General features: G+C 37.7%; 1 protein-coding gene across 1 annotated transcript in view; it reads left to right on the top strand.

Annotated features, from left to right (window-relative positions):
• kif5c (kinesin family member 5C) overlaps positions 1 to 20,195 on the top strand; it is a 42,449-nt gene extending 22,254 nt beyond the window's left edge. The window contains exons 14-27 of the mRNA XM_058393021.1: positions 48 to 116; positions 2,642 to 2,848; positions 3,149 to 3,295; positions 5,627 to 5,815; positions 7,518 to 7,635; positions 8,747 to 8,823; positions 9,425 to 9,534; positions 10,351 to 10,452; positions 12,351 to 12,411; positions 12,539 to 12,610; positions 13,751 to 13,855; positions 14,008 to 14,224; positions 15,009 to 15,187; positions 17,093 to 20,195. Of these exons, the coding sequence (XP_058249004.1) occupies positions 48 to 116; positions 2,642 to 2,848; positions 3,149 to 3,295; positions 5,627 to 5,815; positions 7,518 to 7,635; positions 8,747 to 8,823; positions 9,425 to 9,534; positions 10,351 to 10,452; positions 12,351 to 12,411; positions 12,539 to 12,610; positions 13,751 to 13,855; positions 14,008 to 14,224; positions 15,009 to 15,181 (1,647 nt within the window). The 3' untranslated portion in view covers positions 15,182 to 15,187; positions 17,093 to 20,195. The remainder of the gene's footprint in view (positions 1 to 47; positions 117 to 2,641; positions 2,849 to 3,148; positions 3,296 to 5,626; positions 5,816 to 7,517; positions 7,636 to 8,746; positions 8,824 to 9,424; positions 9,535 to 10,350; positions 10,453 to 12,350; positions 12,412 to 12,538; positions 12,611 to 13,750; positions 13,856 to 14,007; positions 14,225 to 15,008; positions 15,188 to 17,092) is intronic.
• Positions 20,196 to 20,323: the final 128 nt, after the last annotated feature.

Raw genomic sequence — 20,323 nt, 5'->3', positions numbered from 1 at the left:
TCTCTCTCACACACACACACACACACACATACATTCTTCCTGACCAGGACGATGAGATCAATCAGCAAAGTCAGCTGGCAGAGTCACTGAAACAGCAGATGGTGGATCAGGATGAGGTGAGCTCACTCCATCATGCACACATCTAATACAATATCACTCTTACATCACCGGGTGTTTATAACCCATGTATAACTCACTTATAAAGCCTGAATCTCTCAGAACACTCATGTACGTCATTATAAGCATTATAAATAAATTAGATCATAAAATAAAATAGATCATAAAAAGTGCAATCAAGCATATAGTCAACAAGGAAACGCATGTATGTGTGCATGTGTGTTTGCTGTATGTGTGTGTGTAAACAAACACATTTTCTCAGCCCAGACAAAAAAGTCATTTAAAAAAATACAAGCGATTTAACAGCAGCATCAGTTCTGACCAGTATGGTCGGTCAGGTCCAGTCTTCCACTACCTAGCCAAAGTTTTAACTATTTTGACATTTTATCTGCTAGATTTGGGATCGAAATCCATTTATACATGACCTATTGTCTAGTGCCTTTGAACAGTAATGCACCGAAATTAATGGTCTGATTTACCAGACCATGTTGCATTGGAGGGCTTAATGTGTAATAATGACTCAAACGCCTTGTTCAGCACGGGAAGTCATGTGAGAGCTGGAAAAATAGCACAACAGTGATCTATTGCCCCCTGCTGGTCAGTATTAAAGATAGATAGATAGATAGATAGATAGATAGATAGATAGATAGATAGATAGATAGATAGATAGATAGATAGATAGATAGATAGATAGATAGATAGAAAGTAGAAAAATATGAGTATAAGAAAAATACAGAATATAAACTGCTAATATTAAAATAAATACATAAAAAATAAATGTTCCATTTTTAAATGACATCAATATCTATACATTGCCATACATATGCAGAATAAACTTTATTTATTTATTTTTTTAAGTATTATTATTATTATTATTATTATTATTATTATTATTTTTTCAAAATTTAAATCACCATTTCAATATAACCTGATATATAAAATCTGGTTAATATGCTCGTTATATAAAACCCTGAATATTATCATCATCCTGATAAGTAGTCCCTGCCAGATTTCTTAAGGGCCTTTAAAGCATGTTAAACACACAGTGAACATCCATATGAATCATGTTGCCATGGGAACATCTCTATATCATCCACCACCTGGCTTTCGTCTACATTTTAAAAGCTTGATGGCCATAAACATGGGCAAATAAACTGAAAACCTTTTTTAATGTTTGAGATATTTGGTGGGGGTGGTGGTAGTATTATGGTCCTGATGTTGCATCTCAAAAATTCCCCAAAAAATGTATTTATTCGATAGGTTTGCACAAAAATGCAATGGTATTCAGATCTAAGGGAAATTAGCGTAATTTAAATTTATTCCAAAATATTTCATATAGTTCAAAACAGGGTAGCATAAAGAAATGAAGTAGAACTTAGCAGAACTAGTCATTAATTCAATATCATTTTATTTGTATAAAATTTCCTTTATCATTGTTCTGAATTGGGATGTAGGTTTAGGTGCCAAATGAGAAAGCCAGTGTCAAGGCAAGGAGAATGGTATATCAGTGATTAGGATGTTTGAATTCTGCTCAAAAGGTTGTGTATTCAAATCCTACCAAGCTTCTTTCCTTGGGCCCTTGAGCGCAGGCTTTACTGCTCAGTTACATAAATGGGAAGTATGTAAGTCACTCTGGATAACACAGTAAATGTAGCAGACACAAAAGGGGAACCATTCTTTTGGGCGGATAGTGGGATTATAAATCGTTATTGTTTATAGGTTTATAAAAGTGAATAAGACTGATTATCTCCTTATCATGGCACCTGTTAGTGGGTGGGCTATATTAGGCAGCAAGTGAATATTTTGTCCTCAAAGTTGATGTGTTAGAGGAAAAATGGACAAGTGTAAGGATTTGAGCGAGTTTGACAAGGGCCAAATTGTGATGGCTAGACCACTGGATCAGAGCATCTCCAAAACTGCAGCTCTTGTGGGGTGTTCCCGGTCTGCAGTGGTCAGTATCTATCAAAAGTGGTCCAAGGAAGGAACAGTGGTGAACTGGGGACAGGGTCACTGATGCACGTGGGGAGCGAAGGCTGGTCTGATCCAACAGATGAGCTACTGTTGCTCAAATTGCTCAAGAAGTTAATGCTGGTTCTGATAGAAAGGTGTCAGAATATCACAGTTTGTTGCGTATGGAACTGCATAGCTACAGACCTGTCAGGGTGACCATGCTGACCCCTGAAAGCTAATGTATAAATCTAGGTTGAGAAGTGAGAATCTTTAAGATATCTTAAGTTTGGGACCATCTACAGCATAGTGATACAGCATGATGCAGAGCATTAGTATGGATCATGTATTGAATTCTTTACCGCTGTTTAATCTACATCTAAAAACAGAACTATTATTGTATAGATATTAGACATATATAATGTCTTCCTTACATATTAGAATGAAAGTGTCTTGAATTAAACCATAACTTTCGCCCTAAAAAAAAACAAATCAGAGACTCATGACACAGTAGAAGTGATCAGATATAAATGACTAAACGTCTGACTCGTTGCATCTACATCATCTGCGCCTACAGTTGTTAGCATCAACGCGGCACGACTGTGAGAAGCTCCAGGAGGAGTTGATGCGTCTACAGCGTGAGCACGAGGCAGCCAAAGAGGAGGTGAAGGAGGTGCTGCAGGCACTGGAGGAACTTGCTGTTAACTATGACCAGAAGAGCCACGAGCTGGAGGAGAAAGGAAGGAGCAACAACCAGCTCAATGATGAGTTGATACAAAAGAGTGTGAGTAAGAGGAAGCTCAAAGCAGAGACAGGAAGTATGTAAGAAATGTTTACCTCATACTTTTTATCCTTTGATAGTATTGCAGATTTTGTTGTCTTTGAGGTGAGAATGCGGTATTTATAATTCTGTAAGGAAATACCTGAAAACCTCATTCTAAAAAAAGAAGGTGAACAAAGAAGTGAGGAACAGATTCTTCACTACGTTTATTTCCAGGAGAGGACAGATTACAGAGAGATGGTATACAAGGAACTATAAATGCCGTGTAATGACCCCAGACGTGTGCATGTGTTCCTGTTACAGACACTTCTATCCACCATAGAGAGGGATCTGGCCACGCTGCAAGAAGTGAGTGGACACCACAAAAAGAGATCTACAGAGATCCTGAGCATGCTGCTGCGAGACCTCAGCGAGATCGGCAGCGTCATCGGCACCAGCGACCTTAAGACAGTAAGAAATTCTGACAGGCAAATTTTTGACTGATGTTACTTTGATACCACTAAGGACACAGACAATTTGATCTACTAAGTAACATACAGTGTCATACACATATGTATGTACATACTGTATATAAACACTCACTGTCCGTTTTATTAGGAACACATGCACAACTGCTCATTTTTGCAGTTATCTAATCAGTCAATCATGTGGCAGATGCACAAAATCATTATAATAATAATAATAATATTATATATATAATTCTATTTACCTCAAACATCAGAATGAAGAAAAAGTCTGATCTCTATCAGACAAAATGGGCTGTTAATCTCCTGGGATTTTCAAACAAAACAGCCTCAAAAGTTGACAGAGAATGGTGCGAAAAACAAAAAACACTAAGTGTGTGACAGTTTTGTGGGTGGAAACACCATGTTGATCAGAGAGATTGGTTCAAGCTGCTAGGAAGGATACAGTAACTCAAATAATGACAAATGACAATAATAAATAATCACTCTTTACACCCATGGTGTGCAGAAAAGCATCTCAGCATGCACAACATGAGCTACAAACTCAGCAGAAGACCACATCAGGATCCACTCAAATGAGCCAAGAACAGGAAACTGAGACTCTCATGAGCACAGACTCACTCAAACCAGACAGATGAAATTCCTAACTCCAGCAGCCTTTAGATCCGTATAACATTAAAAAGGTTTCATTATATAGAAAAGTGTATATTTTAGTCATCTGTATATGTCTGAAGGATTTTTTTGTCTCCTCATTTAAGCAGACACACACACACACAAACACACACACACACACACACACACACACATATATATATATATATATATATATATATATATATATATATATATATATATATATGTGTATATATATATATATATATATATACACACTATATTGCCAAAAGTATTCGCTCACCTGCCTTGACTCGCATATGAACTTAAGTGACATCCCATTCCTAATCCATAGGGTTCAATATGACGTCGGTCCACCCTTTGCAGCTATAACAGCTTCAACTCTTCTGGGAAGGCTATCCACAAGGTTTAGGAGTGTGTTTATGGGAATTTTTGACCATTCTTCCAGAAGCGCATTTGTGAGGTCACACACTGATGTTGGATGAGAAGGCCTGGCTCTCAGTCTCCGCTCTAATTCATCCCAAAGGTGTTCTATCGGGTTGAGGTCAGGACTCTGTGCAGGCCAGTCAAGTTCATCCACACCAGACTCTGTCATCCATGTCTTTATGGACCTTGCTTGGTGCACTGGTGCACAGTCATGTTGGAAGAGGAAGGGGCCAGCTCCAAACTGTTCCCACAAAGTTGGGAGCATGGAATTGTCCAAAATGACTTGGTATGCTGAAGCATTCAGAGTTTCTTTCACTGGAACTAAGGGGCCAAGCCCAGCTCCTGAAAAACAACCCCACACCATAATCCCCCCTCCACCAAACTTTACACTTGGCACAATGCAGTCAGACAAGTACCGTTCTCCTGGCAACCGCCAAACCCAGACTCGTCCATCAGATTGCCAGATGGAGAAGTGCGATTCGTCACTCCAGAGAACGCGTCTCCACTGCTCTAGAGTCCAGTGGCGGCGTGCTTTACACCACTGCATCCGACGCTTTGCTTTGCACTTGGTGATGTATGGCTTGGATGCAGCTGCTCGGCCATGGAAACCCATTCCATGAAGCTCTCTGCACACTGTTCTTGAGCTAATCTGAAGGCCACATGAAGTTTGGAGGTCTGTAGCGATTGACTCTGCAGAAAGTTGGCGACCTCTTCGCACTATGCGCCTCAGCATCCGCTGACCCCGCTCCGTCAGTTTACGTGGCCTACCACTTCGTGGCTGAGTTGCTGTCGTTCCCAAACACTTCCACGTTCTTATAATACAGCTGACAGTTGACTGTGGAATATTTAGGAGCGAGGAAATTTCACGACTGGATTTGTTGCACAGGTGGCATCCTATCACAGTTCCACGCTGGAATTCACTGAGCTCCTGAGAGCGACCCATTCTTTCACAAATGTTTGTAAAAACAGTCTGCATGCCTAGGTGCTTGATTTTATACACCGGTGGCCATGGAAGTGATTGGAACACCTGATTCTGATTATTTGGATGGGTGAGCGAATACTTTTGGCAATATAGTGTATATATATATATATACTGTATATCATTCTGCAACTTTTGTTTCTGCAAAACATATAAACCAGATGTGACCAAAGTTTTATTCCAGTTATAACATAACATATCTGGGTGAGAGTTTGCATTAAAAGAGAAAATATTTCATCATATTATAAGCAGATCATAGCTTTCTATTTCCTCCGGCAGTCAGCGGAGGGTCCTGGAGCAATGGAAGAAGAGTTCACCATGGCACGTCTCTACATCAGCAAGATGAAGTCAGAGGTGAAGTCGCTGGTGAACCGCAGCAAACAGCTGGAAGGAGCTCAGGCCGAAACATCACGGAAGCTTCAGGCCAATGAGAAAGAGCTGGCATCCTGCCAACTCCTCATCTCACAGGTCAGTCGTGATTCATTCAAGATTCAGTTTTATTCTTGTCATATGTGCAGTGAGCCATCAGAGTTTTATTTTGTGTAGAATCCAGTCTCATTTACAAGAGCTCACGAGAGCTGGAGACAACAGTGATCCCAGGAGTATTGCTACAGTATTGAAATTGTTCATACGGTCGGTTCATCATAATGAAAGGTTCATGAAGAATTAAGCACCATAACAAACCATAACCAGACATTCAGTGTATCTTAGGGCCACATCACATTCTAGACTTGCATCACAGCCACACTTTCACTGTTTAATAAAAATAATAGTTCAGCACATTTATTGTAGTTGCTTGTATAAAGACTGTGGCATATATTAAGCTTTTACTTAAGCTAATATTAATTCATCAGTTATTTCACCGCCTAGGTGTTTAAGACACAGAGATACACTATTTAGCCAAACATTTGTATTCACCTAACTATTACACCAATATGCGAGGCATCTTTGAACATCTTTTTTCCGGATTTAGGAATTATAACAGCCTCTTCTTCTGGTCTTCTGGGAAGGATTTTCACTAGATGTTGGACTGAGGCCGTGGGGATTAGTGATCATTCAGCTACAGGAGCCTTAGTGAGATCAGACACTGATGTTTTAAAGTGAGTGAGGAGGTTTGGGGTTCAGTCAGTGTTCCAGTTCATTCCAAGTGGCGTTGAGTCAGAGTCAGGACACACCATGTCTTCATGGAGCTCTGTGCTTTGTGCACAGGGGCATTGTCGTGCTCAATCAAGGGAAATTCTAATGCCTGTAAATCGTAATACAATTGTGTGTTTCCAAGGAACTACATTATTGGGTGTCTACAAAAATTTGCCTACCAGGCATGACATTATGACCACCTGCCTACTATTGTGTTGGTCCCTCTTTTGCTGCCAAAACAGCCTTGACCCATCATGTACTGTGTACTCCGGTTCACCACTGTTCCTTCCTTGGATCACTTTTGATAGATACTGACCACTGCAGACCAGGAACACCCCACAAGAGCTGCAGTTTTGGAGATGCTCTGATCCAGTCATCTAGACATCACAATTTGTCCCTTGTCAAACTCATTCAAATCCTTACGCTTGCCCATTTTTCCTGCTTCTAACACATCAACTTTGAGGACAAAATGTTCACTTGCTGCCTAATATATCCCACCCACTAACAGGTGCCATGATGAGGAGATCATCAGTGTTATTCACTTCACCTCTCACCGGTCAGAATGTTATGCCTGATCAGTGTATAGTGTAGATATAGTGTAGTTATTATTAACTTTTTACCTTTCTTGGGCTAAATATTAAGCCTTATATCAGCAGGCTGAGCTGAGTGTATTAATGCGCTGTAAACACTCCTCTGGTCCACCATGGAGGTAACACTACTGCCATGGCATACTGAGAATTCTGGATTATTGTAATGTAAGGTTAGGTAACCAATGTTCTAAAAATAATTTGTAGGAAATCTGAGGATTTATATGTAAACTACTATCTGTTGCTTTGAGACATTTAGAAAAGTTTTGAACATATTTTGACATGTTCTGTTACTTGCCAATATTTTAGATGGCCAAAGTCTTAAAGCTCAAAGAAGTCTTGACAGTCATGACAGATGAACAATCAGATAAAAAGTCTATATTTTGGGTCAGTTATATTTTGGGTCACCATGTGTGTGTGTGTGTGTGTGTGTGTGACTGATCCAGCTCCAAGCCAAGATAAAGTCCCTGACTGACTACATGCAGAACATGGAGCAGAAGAGGAGACAGTTGGAGGAGAGCCAGGACTCGCTGATGGAAGAGTTGGCTGAACTCCACGCTCAGGGTGTGTCACATACAATTGCTTTTGCATACACAATGATGCTTCTCAGAAATTCATGTAAATTAAATAAAAGAAGAGAAATGATTGGTGCAGATATACAGTATTATGTGACTTTATTGACTTTCCCTCCCAGTGAAATAAACCATACCCTTACATCCTAAAAACACTAACACCAAGTTTCAAGATTCAAGATTCAAAGAACTTTATTAATCCCAGGGGGAAATTCCTTTGCCATGTTACAGTCGCTCTAATAAAATTATAAGAGAGAAAGAAAGAAATATATACACCATAATATAAACTGTAAAATAGAATAAATAAATACAAATACTGTACAAATAATAGTGTTGAACTGTAGTATTGCACTCAAGGATTGTAAATTGGTGATGATTTTAACAAGTGATAATGGTAAAGTTGTACATGATAGATAAAGGTGAAATTGTAATGTGCATGAAAGGTCTATAATTACTATAGCACCCAGTATTAATTATTGCGCATGAAATTGCACATGAAAATGTCCCAACACTTAAAGGGAGGAATTGTACAGTTTAATTGCCACAGGGATGAAAGGTTTCCTAAAGCGCTCAGTGCTACACTTGGCAGTGATCTTCTGCTCTTCTGATCGCCAGCACACTGTGTAGTGGATGGGAAGATTGAATGGAGTTTTGACAACTTTTCCTCTCTCAGCAACAACGTGAACTGGGTCCAGCTCCATGCCAAGTACAGAGCCAGCCCTCCTGATTATTCTGTCCAGTTTATTTCTCTCTGCCACCTTCATGTTACTTCCCCAACAGACCGCTGCATAGAAAATGACACTAGACACCACAGACTCGTAGAACATCCATAGATATAGATACCAGATGTGGTAGCTCCTAGTTATAGATACTAGATGTGGTAGCTTAGTGGTTAAAGTGGTTAAAATCCCAAGTCCACCAATCTATCACTGCTGGTCCCGTGAGCAAAGCCCTTAACCCTCAGTTGCTCATATAAAATGAGATAAAAATGTAAGTCACTCTGGATAAGAGTGTCTGCCAAATGATGTAAATGTAATGTAGATGCTGTAATGTACTTATTGACCTGGAAAAAAAATTGTGCTTTTGCATGTTCACTAATCTAGAAAAGATGCATGAGGTGTCTGTGATGGACAAGGAGAAGGAGCACATGAGCAAGATGAAGGATGCTGAAGAGATGAAGGTACAGAATACTGTTTTCTCTAACACTAAACTAGAAATGCAGAATGTAGTGATTCCACTCTTAAAGAAATATAGCAAAGAAAAAGAAAAAAAAGAAGAGAGAAAAATAGCTTTAATGGTGATGCTGAATGTGTGAATTTATTTCTTATAACTTTACTTAATTCTATGTGTGTTATTTTAATCATTTTTATTCTAAACAATATAAAAAGAAAACAAAAGATCAAGAAAATCTTTCTAGGAATTTAATTTGTCGCTTTTCTTTGCATTTTAACTTCATTTATTGAACGACCAAGAATCCAAATCTCTACTTCAACTCAAATGTGCCCTCTGGTGGTGTAGTAGGGAAGTGTTCCAAATAATCCCAGACAGTTGCTATAAATTTATTTATTTTATTATTATGATTTGCATGGACATAAATGCTATCATCTTTTAATTTTCACTCAAATACTATTTAAATTGAGTACAATTTTGACAATAGTTTGTAACTCTGTTATATTTGCACCTATGGTGAACACATAGATCTATAATTTATTTAGAATGGTAAAGATAAATGAATTCAAAAGACTTTTTTTTTTACCTTTTGGTGAACTCGATGTGTGTAGACGGCGTTGCAGGAACAGATGGAGGGTCACCGCGAGGCCCATCAGAAGCAGCTCTCACGCCTCCGAGACGAGATTGATGAGAAGCAGAAGATTCTGGATGAGCTGAAAGAGTTAAGAGCTAAATAATAATAATAATAATAATAATAATAATAATAATAACAATAAAAAAACTTTATTTGCAGGAGATATTTTATTCAAGCCATGTCAATAGACATAGCCCAAAAATCCCAAAACTAGTAGCAGTATAATCCAGGCTTTATTAATTTAGTAAAAAAAACAAAGATGTTGAAACAAAGGTTGTACCTCATGAACAGAGCTGGTGTGTGAGAAATAAATTGTTATCCCTTCCCTTCTTTTTCCTTTCCTTCGATTCCTTTCCCTTTCCTTCTTTTCCCTTCCCTTCCCTTCCCTTCCCTCCCCTTTCCCTTCCCTTCCTTTCCCTCTCTTCTCTTCTCTTCTCTTCTCTTCTCTTCTCTTCTCTTCTCTTCTCTTCTCTTCTCTTCTCTTCTCTTCTCTCCCTTCTTTTTCCTTTCCTTTGATTCCTTTCCCTTTTCTTCTTTTCCCTTCCCTTTCCCATCCCTTCCTCTTCTCTTCTCTTCTCTTCTCTTCTCTTCTCTTCTCTTCTCTTCTCTTCTCTTCTCTTCCCTTTCCCTACATTCTTTTCCCTTTCCTTCCCTTCTATTCCCTTCTTTTCCCTTCCATTCCCTTGCCTATCCTCCCATTCCCTTCCCTTCTTTCCCCCTCCTTTCCCTTCTCTTCCTTTCCTTTCCCTTCCCTTCCCTTCCTTCCCCTACCCTTCCCTTTCCTTTCCCTTTCCCTTCCCTTCTTTTCCCTTCCCTTCTCTTTCCTTCCATTCCCTTCCCTTATTTTTCCTTTCCTTCCCTTCTTTTCCCTTCTTTTCCCTTCCCTTCCTTTCCCTTCTCCAGTATGAACCAGTCTCTTCAACTGGAGCAGAAAAAGCTCATGTCTGACTATAACAAGTTAAGACAGGAGGAACAAGAGAAGGATGAAAAGCTGCAGAAACTACTGTAAGTAAACTTCAGCTGAGTCACCCGGCTTATATAAACTGACAGAAATTAAGAAGGGCAATTTGTTGGCTTTTTTGCTTTTGTGTTTGAATATTTACAGCTTCTGTGGATAAACATTTGCATCTAGCTAGCAAGATACTGCTAATGCTTGTGTGATATTGTGTTATTGCTAACGTTTCATGTTTAGAATTACATCTGGGCTTGTTGAAAAGTCACTAAAGCATTTTTGCCTATGTATTCCTTATTCTTTTGACATGAAATGGATTTGCTTATGAAAACTAGCATTATTATAATTACTATTATTATTATTATTATTATTTAATTAAGATTAGCATTATTAGCAGATTACCATTGCTAATTAGCATATTTACAGTGTCGTTACAGTCATTACAGTGTCAGGCTCGTTTTTATTAGCCGTAAACTAAAGAGATAATGTTCAGGCTTCGCTCTTAGCTTCTATACAAAAGAGCAGCAACATTCAAAATCAGATTCATGAGAAATCAGTAGACAGACTGAAAGACTCACTTTAGGTAGGAATGAAGCCCCTTTATTAGCAGTCATAGTACTAGGCATTGTGGGTAATGTAGAAAACTAACCAAAGTGAAAACAGACTGGTATATCAGTGAATGAAGTTTAAAACAACAACAAGAACAACAAAAACAGTCTCAGAAGTGATGAGGAAACCAGTCAACAATGAAGAATTTTTTGTTGACCGTTAGCTAGCTAGTTTTTCTGCCAGATGTTTTATGAGTCTGTGGTGGCCAGTGCTCTCCTGTATGCTGTGGGAGGCTGAGAGGAACAAATACCAACGATTTCAAGATCTTCAAGGCCAGAGCTGTTGTTGGGGAGGAGCTGGACTCTCTGACAATAGACAACTCCTCCCACCCACTCCATAACATACTGGTCAGTCTGAGGAGTATGTTCAGTGACAGACCACAGAGTGCCATAGGATTTTATTTAATTTCTGCCTGTGGTCATCAAACTAGATAACTCCTCCCTCTGAGATCTTTCTAAATCTATATAACATTTTGGTTAATTTATGTGCAATAACTTTAAATCATTATCATCTAACATTATAGTCTTTCTGTCTTCTGTTTCACTACTGCTACATACAACGACCAGGTATAACATTCTGAGCACTAAGAGGTGAAGTGAATAGCACTGATTATATCCTCGTCATAGTACCTGTTAGTGGTTGGGATATATTAGGCAGGGATTTGAGCGAGTTTGACAAGGGCCAAATTGTGATGGCTAGACGACTGGATCAGGGCATCTCCAAAACTGCAGCTCTTGTGTGGTGTTCCCGGTCTGCAGTGGTCAGTATCTATCAAAAATGGTCCAAGGAAGGAACAGTGGTGAACCGGCGACAGGGTCATGGGCGGCCAAGGCTCATTGATGCATGTGGGGAGCAATTTCCCTGAGGGGATTAATAAAGTATTGTGATTCTGATAAAAATGTACAGCTAGCTCACACTACTGCTTTCTCATGAATCTGATTTTGAATGTTGCCCCAAGATGGTGACAAAGAAAAGATGCTCCTGTTCTTTTGTTTTAGAGAAGCTCAAGGTGAAACCTGAGCCTCATCCTTCTCCTTCTCCTTTAAAAGATAGCAATGATAATTTGCTAATAATGCTAGTAACACTAGCCCACTAGCTAGCTAATGCTTGTGTGATATTGTGATATAATCTTCATTTCCTGTTCAAAAAATACATCTGGGTTTGTTGGAAAGTCACTAGAATTTATTTGCATATGAATATTTCCTTATCCTTTTGTCATGAAATGAAATGCTGATGAAAATTAGCAGCTTGAATTGATTAGCATAAGAGGGCAGTTTTAAATGATGGATTTAACTGAAGTATCATATTTGGGGAACATATATCTTTTGTCTCTGTGAATTAGTTTGTTAAATGAGAAACGGGAACAGGCCAAGGAGGATCTCAAGGGTCTTGAGGAGACTGTGGTAAGTACAGAGTACACAGGGTCCAATATTTACTGATGTTTTCATGCATTTTTAGCAAAAACTAACAGTTATCAGAAAGTTAGCCACATATACTTGAATTTTTAGCATTATTTCTCTTGCTTTCCAGACAAAGGAACTCCAAACTCTCCACAATCTGCGCAAACTCTTCATTGACGATCTTAACACACATGTCAGGACAGTAAGTGTTATGACACATCTGCATCGACTCACACTCTTACGTTAGCATTAATCCCCTGAGAATTTGGCTGAGGTTTTCAGCTGACACATCCTCCAGATGTGCTTTTGGCTTCAGGTCTGCATTTTAGGGCCATGAGCTGACTGACTGATGAGGATGTACTACATGCTCTAACAGCAAGACAGGAGATATTTCCTTAAAGCTCAGGAAATGGTGTCACTAGAAGTGAGGAGTGAAATGTGAAGTAAACGCATCACCACTTTATCTGATCGATGATTAAGCAAACTCTTAAAAACGAGTGCAGATGTGCCCCTGTTTGCGTTGACGCTGTGGAAAGACTAAAATTAAAATTTGCCGAGCTCAGCAGTCATATTTATTGACATTTAGATGTCTGTGTTTAAGACTAGATCCTGAGGTGCGTTATTTAGATAGTACTTTATTTGACACAGTTTTAAGCAACGTATTATGTATTAGAGACAAATATGTGGTATTTATGAAAGAATGACACTTTAAATGTTGAAGCAAAACTTAGTTACTGTATATTATAGTAGCTATAATCGTTTAGATTATCGTCAGATTCTTTCTCTTGGTGTAAAAATAAAAGAAATGATGAAAAAAATGTATCTATTCATCTCTCTACAAAATAAATAAATTAACAAATTAACAAATAAAATTACATTTAATTTGTTAATTAATTAATTTATTTATTTATTTGTAGGCAGATGCCAACCTTTTTCTCTTTTTTTAATTTAATTTAATTTAATTTAATTTAATTTAATTTAATTTAATTTAATTTAATTTAATTTAATTTAATTTAATTTAATTTATAAAACAGGAACAGCTGTACCACTGGAGACTCCTTCCATAAATATTACATAAATTACATAAACTTTAAACATAACAGAAAACCATATCAGCACATTCTTTCTGACCAATCAGAATTCAGTATTCAATTTTTTTATTATTATTTACATTTCAAAGGATTGCATTTATGTCGATTCATGTAGAAAGCATTAACTTTTATTTGATTCAGAAGTAAAGCACTCCCAGTCTCTGATTAAAGTAATACTAGGATTTGAACTCACAACCTTCAGGTCACTGGGACAGAATCTTAATCCCTGAGATGACTTTTTTCTCTGACAGAATGTAGAGTTGGACTCGGAGGAGGCAGGAGGCAGTCTGGCTCTGAAACAGAAGATCATTTTCTTGGAAAACAACCTGGAACAGCTCACCAAAGTCCACAAACAGGTTCTCACCATACATTTTTCGTAAAATGCTTAGACGAAAACATTTGTGGGATATACTGCACTTTCCAGGGGGTTTATATTTTGTTTCATTGTGTAAATACATGTACATATACATATGCATAGAATAGCTCATGCATCACACTTTCTGTTAAGTTGGTGCGTGACAATGCAGAGCTGCGCTGTGAGCTCCCTAAGCTGGAGAAGCGTCTTCGAGCCACAGCAGAGCGAGTAAAATGCCTTGAGACGGCATTGAAGGAGGCGAAAGAGAATGCCATGAGAGACCGCAAGCGCTACCAGCAGGAGGTGGAGCGAATCAAAGAGGCAGTCAGGGCCAAAAACCAGGCCAGAAGGAACCACACAGCACAGATCGGTCAGTGTCTGAGTAAAAATCACTACTAAACTGAACTTATTCTAGGTCTAGTTTGGTCCAGATGAGGATGAGGTTCCCTTTTGAGTCTGGTTCCTCATATCATCTTAGGGAGTGTTTCATCACCACCATCACCTCTGAGTTGCTCATTAGAGATAAATTTTAATTTGAAACATTTTATTTTTCATTTTTATATGCCTGTTAAGCTGCTTTGAGACAAGCTTTATTAAAAGTGTTATACAAATAAAATTGAATTGAATTACTTTTTTTTGACAGAACCAATTTAGAGAACGATATTCAGCATTATGAGTTATAGCCAGAAGGGGGCGAGATATCCACACTTTACATTACAAGATGGTTAAATTTCTCTTATACATTTTATGAATTGTATATAATATTTATATTCATAAGGTATATATTTAAGTAGGTAAATATGTGGCAATTTGGATTTTTATTCCCACAGTCATGTACACTAATTTTAGCTCTTTAACAGTTATTATATTCAGACCTTTGTTCTCACAAGTTATTTTGTCTCTCTAATAAACCAAGATCAGAAAGGTTCAATGTAAAACATCACGTTTGGCATACAGTCAATTTTGTAATTTATAATTTTACAATTTTAAGTAATTGAACATTAAATTGCTTAGGTTAAAACGTTCACACAGCGTTGATCAGACCCTAAATTTTAAAAAAATAAGCACCTGAGGAAACCTGAACTTTTATTAGTGTAGCAATAGTGTACACAATGCACGTGTTTACTGAAGGTTCTTTCCTGTACGTCTCGTAGCCAAGCCCATTCGTGCTGGACACCACGCTGGACATCACGCAGCGTCCTCCGGCTCACCGAGCCATTCCGTCAGAGGAGGAGGAGGAGCAGTGCAGAGCCCGAGGCGCCATCAGTACCACCAGATGCAGGCAGCTCAGCAACACTACCACCACAGCAGCAACAGCAGCAAATAAAGGATGGTATGATCCACTGGTCCAATTTATTTAGTTGAATTTAGTTGAATCACTATGAGCTGAGGAAGAAAGTCATTTTGGACTGAAAATGGCTGCTTCCTTTTTTCAGTTTAGAAATAAACCCAACAAATGCGCACATTCACTCATTCCTGACTTCCTGAAGATCTTGTGAAAGCATAGAATATGGTTCATTTCTCCGTACTGGCTTTCTTTCATTTTAATTGAATAGCTTCGGGTGTGTTAGGGCAGAGGAAACACTTCACTCTTCAGACACCAATATTTTGGGGGTAAACTGAGCCATATTTACTGCTGCCTCAGCTCCACACCAGAGATTAATGGGCAAATGTCAAGCAAATACTTGCTGATTTATGTGGTGCCCCTGGAGGTATTTTTTTAGATGAGACGTTTCCTCCCTCTCTATTCACAGACAAAACGGCCTTTCTTTAGATCCGAAGAGAAAAACAAGAAAAACGGTGTAGCTTGAAGTTTCTCCTAAAATGCTCCCAACCTGCTAATCACTAAGACAGCGCTAACAAGTCGAGGAAGCTCACAGCTTCCAGTTTAGCATTGGACAAACTGCATATAAAAAAATACCAGCCTCGAAATTATTTATATAATTGTAGTTCAAATCTGAAGGCCACGCTAGTTCCGTCTGATGGTATTTAAAATGACATTTAGTTGAGGAGGGAAAAACTAAATTATTCTCGGTTACTTGAGTCTTGTCCCGTGTGTTTATCCAGGTCACGATGAATGGTGTTGTGCTAACAACCATGACTAATTAAGTTTCAGGAGCATGTAGAGATGTGCTTTTGGTTAGAAAGCAAGCACAGTGTAACATTAGCAAAAGAAAAAAAAGTACAAAAAAGAAAGGAAGAGAAATCTTGGGAAAATGTCCGAGACCAGGACATTAACTTAAACCATCTGGCGTTTTCTAAGGAGCACTGGGCATATATGGATTGAGGCTTGGCTTCGTCTCCTTACGGTTACGTAAACAGGGGTCAGTTTGGGATTGTTCAAGGCTGGAAAAGCGATGTTGACTTGTTGCTTTGAAATAGATTCATCTTGTTCCCTGCTCAATAGTGCACTGTGTGTGTGTGTGTGTGTGTGGCTCAGCAGTTAGTGGGAATATTGGGAGTTAAAATCCCAGCACTGATCCAGAGCCAGGATTGGAACCTTGAGAAATGTATTGTTCAGCTTTGTGCATGTATTGTTTCTTCCTCGCTTTGGATTAATGTTATAAAGTATATAATTTTTTTTTAATCTGTATCGATATCCGTGCTCAGAATATCTGTATTCACAATGGGTGTGGCCTAAACCAACTTTTTGCTCATTGTAAAAATTTCTCATTCACACTCATTTGTTTGAAAAAACCAACAACAACAACAAAAAGAAAAACAACAACTGCATGTCTTATCTGTATTTATATTTGTTTAGAACTTATTAATTCTAGTCAATAAATTCTTCATGGATGACACTTTTGAATCAGATGAAGACGAAAAGGACGAAGGGAAGCCATTTTTACATTAAGCACCTTTAATTTCCATGTGTTATAAAGTGTGTTGGCTTCTTCAGGCTCTCTTTCTTCTAGCAAAGGAAAAATATGTCAGTTACTCGATATTTATTCCTTGTTTATAAGCAATATTATAAGCAGCATAGGATCAAGGCCACATGCTTCAGTATTACTGCAGTCTAGCTCATGCCATATCCCAGAATTATCTCTTCATCCTAAAATATACCGTTCATATCCGGTTATATTCATACTTGGGAATTATGTGTTGTAACTTTTTAAGTAATATATACAGTATAGTACGTCAATTTCTTACAGTTTTGCTAAGATAAATTGAAGTAAATTGTACAGTGAACACAGGAACCTGATCGATCAAACTTTTCTCTCTGTTTTGTTTCGGTCAGGAGAAGACCAGCGTATCCTGGAATCACTTGGACTTTCTTTCAGTCTAGATTTCATCCATGCACAAGGTCACGTTCTGGAAAACTGCTGAAGCCTCTGATCACGTTCAGTCCTTATCCTGTGGTGGACTGGTTTTGTACTCACACACACACACACAAACACACACACATTGTGACACTCACAAACACAAGGTGCAATCTGATACATTCAATTGAGCACAATTAAACCTAGAAGGTTCTTTCCCGCTAGCTAATCGTGTGATTAGTGTCTCATATGACTTACATAAATCAACTAAATCCTTACAGAAAGCACAGGAAAGCTAAACACATATGACCTCTGGCTATATGTTACACCTCACAGGGGTAATGTCTCTTTCATTGCACAATCGGTAGAATGTTTGTTTGCTGCTCGAAGTGTTCCTCAGTGTTAATACTGCTCTGTGTGTGTGTGTGTGTGTGTGTGTTATGGGTAATACACACAGCTACATCATCTAAACACACGAATTAAAGTTCTTATATACATTTTCTGAAATAAAAAAAAAAAAAAAAAATCAGACTAGACTTGCAAGCTTAGTTTTGCCAAAAAATGACCAAAAATCCAGATCCAGATCAAACTGAAATAAAGGAGCCATGAGGATCTTTAGCACCCTTAAGTGTAACTTAAGGGCTTTTCTGTGGTTCCTAGAATTGGCAGCAGCTCACTAGGTCTTTAGTTTTTAGTTTTTATTACCTAGCTGAAGCATGTAGAGACACAACAGGGAATGCAGAACTCACACAGGGTTGTTTTTAAAGCATTTCTGCGGTCATGTGACACCACCGTCCAGCAGTCAGAGAGAGAGAGAGAGAGAAAGAGAGAGAGAGAAAGAAAGATAGATAGATAGAGAGAGAGAGAGAGAGAGAGAGAGAGAGAGAGAGATAGATAGATAGAGAGAGAGAGAGAGAGAGAGAGAGAGAGCGAAAGAGAGATAGATAGACAGATAGATAGATAGATAGATAGATAGATAGATAGATAGATAGATAGATAGATAGATAGATAGAGAGAGAGAGAGAGAGAGAGAGAGAGTGAAAGAGAGATAGATAGACAGATAGATAGATAGAGAGAGAGAGAGAGAGCTCACTGTGCTGGACTTCAAGAGCAAAAGTAAACACACCCTCAGATTTAAAATGTCCGATTTTTATTTATTCCTCATTTTTAATCTATTCAATTTCAATACTTTTGTGAACTTTAGGTTCTATCATTTAGATTTGGAATTTACTTATTTATGCTTATTATTGTTTTATTTTTAAAAATTAAGACTGTTTCTATATTTTTTGGAACATTTTATTGACTGTAAGTGTTATTTATTAACGATTCATTTAGTTTTCTGTGATCTATTCTGACTAGATATTATATTTTTCGCTTTAACATTGTATCTAAAAGTACACAAGACATACCTTTATGCTTTATGTTAGAGGAGAATAATCCAATCATTATTAGGCTAAACCTCAAAGAATTTCTTTTTTGAAGAATTGCAGTATACGGAGAGAAGAAAATACTGATGCTGATGTGGACCGATCAAGATCTGATTAAAAAATGCTGATATCAGGTGATGTGTGGAGACAGTAATGGACATGTCGAAATAAAAGTAAACATAATAAGGAATATATCTAAGGTAATCGTTCATATAACATTTGGAGATTTCTATTTATTTCTATTTTATGAGTATTATTTTATGGTATTATGAGCAAGCAATTCCAGGCACCTGAGACTACCGCATTTTTCATCGTATTAAAGCAGATTTGACTTTATGCTTCCCAGCATTTGGGATTTATCTCAGAAACAGTAACAAGGATTGATGTCTCTGATGCAAAGGATTCATTTATCTTCACTTCAGCTTTTTGATCAGATCTTGTTGGTCAGATTTCAGGTTGCACATAAGAGGATTACGCAAACAGCCGTTTCGCTACTTCTTCTGTAAGTTGAATTTTATTTGATTTCTGTGTCGATGCTGACCGTCCACTCAGTCCATCAGGCAGAGATGAAGGCAAAAGTGCAGCAGTATAAGTTGTATCACACCTACCTCATTTATACGCATAGTTATTGTATTCATTTAGTCATCATGCTGACTAATCAATTAGCATCTGGCTAAAGGGAAGACTTATTATTATTATTATTATTATTATTATTATTATTATTATTATTGTTATTATTTTATGTTTTGAATTTGTACATTTTGTAATAACTATTTATTTATTTATTTATTTATTTATTTTTAGTTATTTATTTTTTACGCTAGTTGTTTTATCAGATCTTCAAATTTTTTCAGATCTCACAATGCAAGATTGTAAATTATAGCATTTGTAAATCCTCATATACATCTTACACACAGCTTTCAAGATTTTTAACACACTGCTACCTTGTTTTCTACTTGAAAATTGTATTTTATTTTCGATTTACTCGATATTTTAAATCAAACCTCAGCATTTCCTCTCTCTCTAAACGATTGAACTATTTGTTGCCGTGGTGTTATCTGGTGTCATTCTCACTGTAATGTAAAGCTGTAAAGCTCTAAGACATGACCATGAGCATGATAATTAGTCAGTATAAAGATATCCTACTCATCACAGATCACACACAACCCACACACACCTGTAATGTTCACACTCACAGACGATGTCTAACGCCATGAATCTTGTATTATACTGTGTGTTTTTGTCTTCAGTATGGACACATGGCGTGGTGGATCACAGATTTTGTTGTAAAACTGTCTCACTCCTCATGACTGTGTTAAAAGTGTGTTGCGTTGTGTGAAGTAAACACGCCTTGAGTAAACAAGCACGGAACTGAAGGAAACTCTGACTCAGTGTACAGATGTCTATGTTACATCATCTCTGATCGGTGCTTCTATGACAAATCAGTGATTAACAGTGATGACATTTTTAAATATATATATATATATATATATATATATATATATATATATATATATATATATATATATATATATATATTATTTGTGAAACTCATCACTCTGCCCTGTTCATGTCGATTCATTTCAGATGCTCCAGTGTTCTGATGAAGGTTAAAGTGTACAGAGAGACACAGTGAGGTGTTTCATGTCTAACTGCATGTTGCAGAAGGAAATAAACTAGCTAAACTTTGATGTTTGTTGTTGTTGTTGTTGTTGTTGTTGTTGTTGTTACGATCACGTGACACATATTCCACGCACCCACACCTACGCTTTAACCACGCCC

Source organism: Hemibagrus wyckioides, linkage group LG06 (assembly GCF_019097595.1).
Source record: "Hemibagrus wyckioides isolate EC202008001 linkage group LG06, SWU_Hwy_1.0, whole genome shotgun sequence".
NCBI classification, from domain to species: Eukaryota; Metazoa; Chordata; class Actinopteri; order Siluriformes; family Bagridae; genus Hemibagrus; species Hemibagrus wyckioides.
This window is presented reverse-complemented; position numbering and strand designations above follow the sequence as displayed.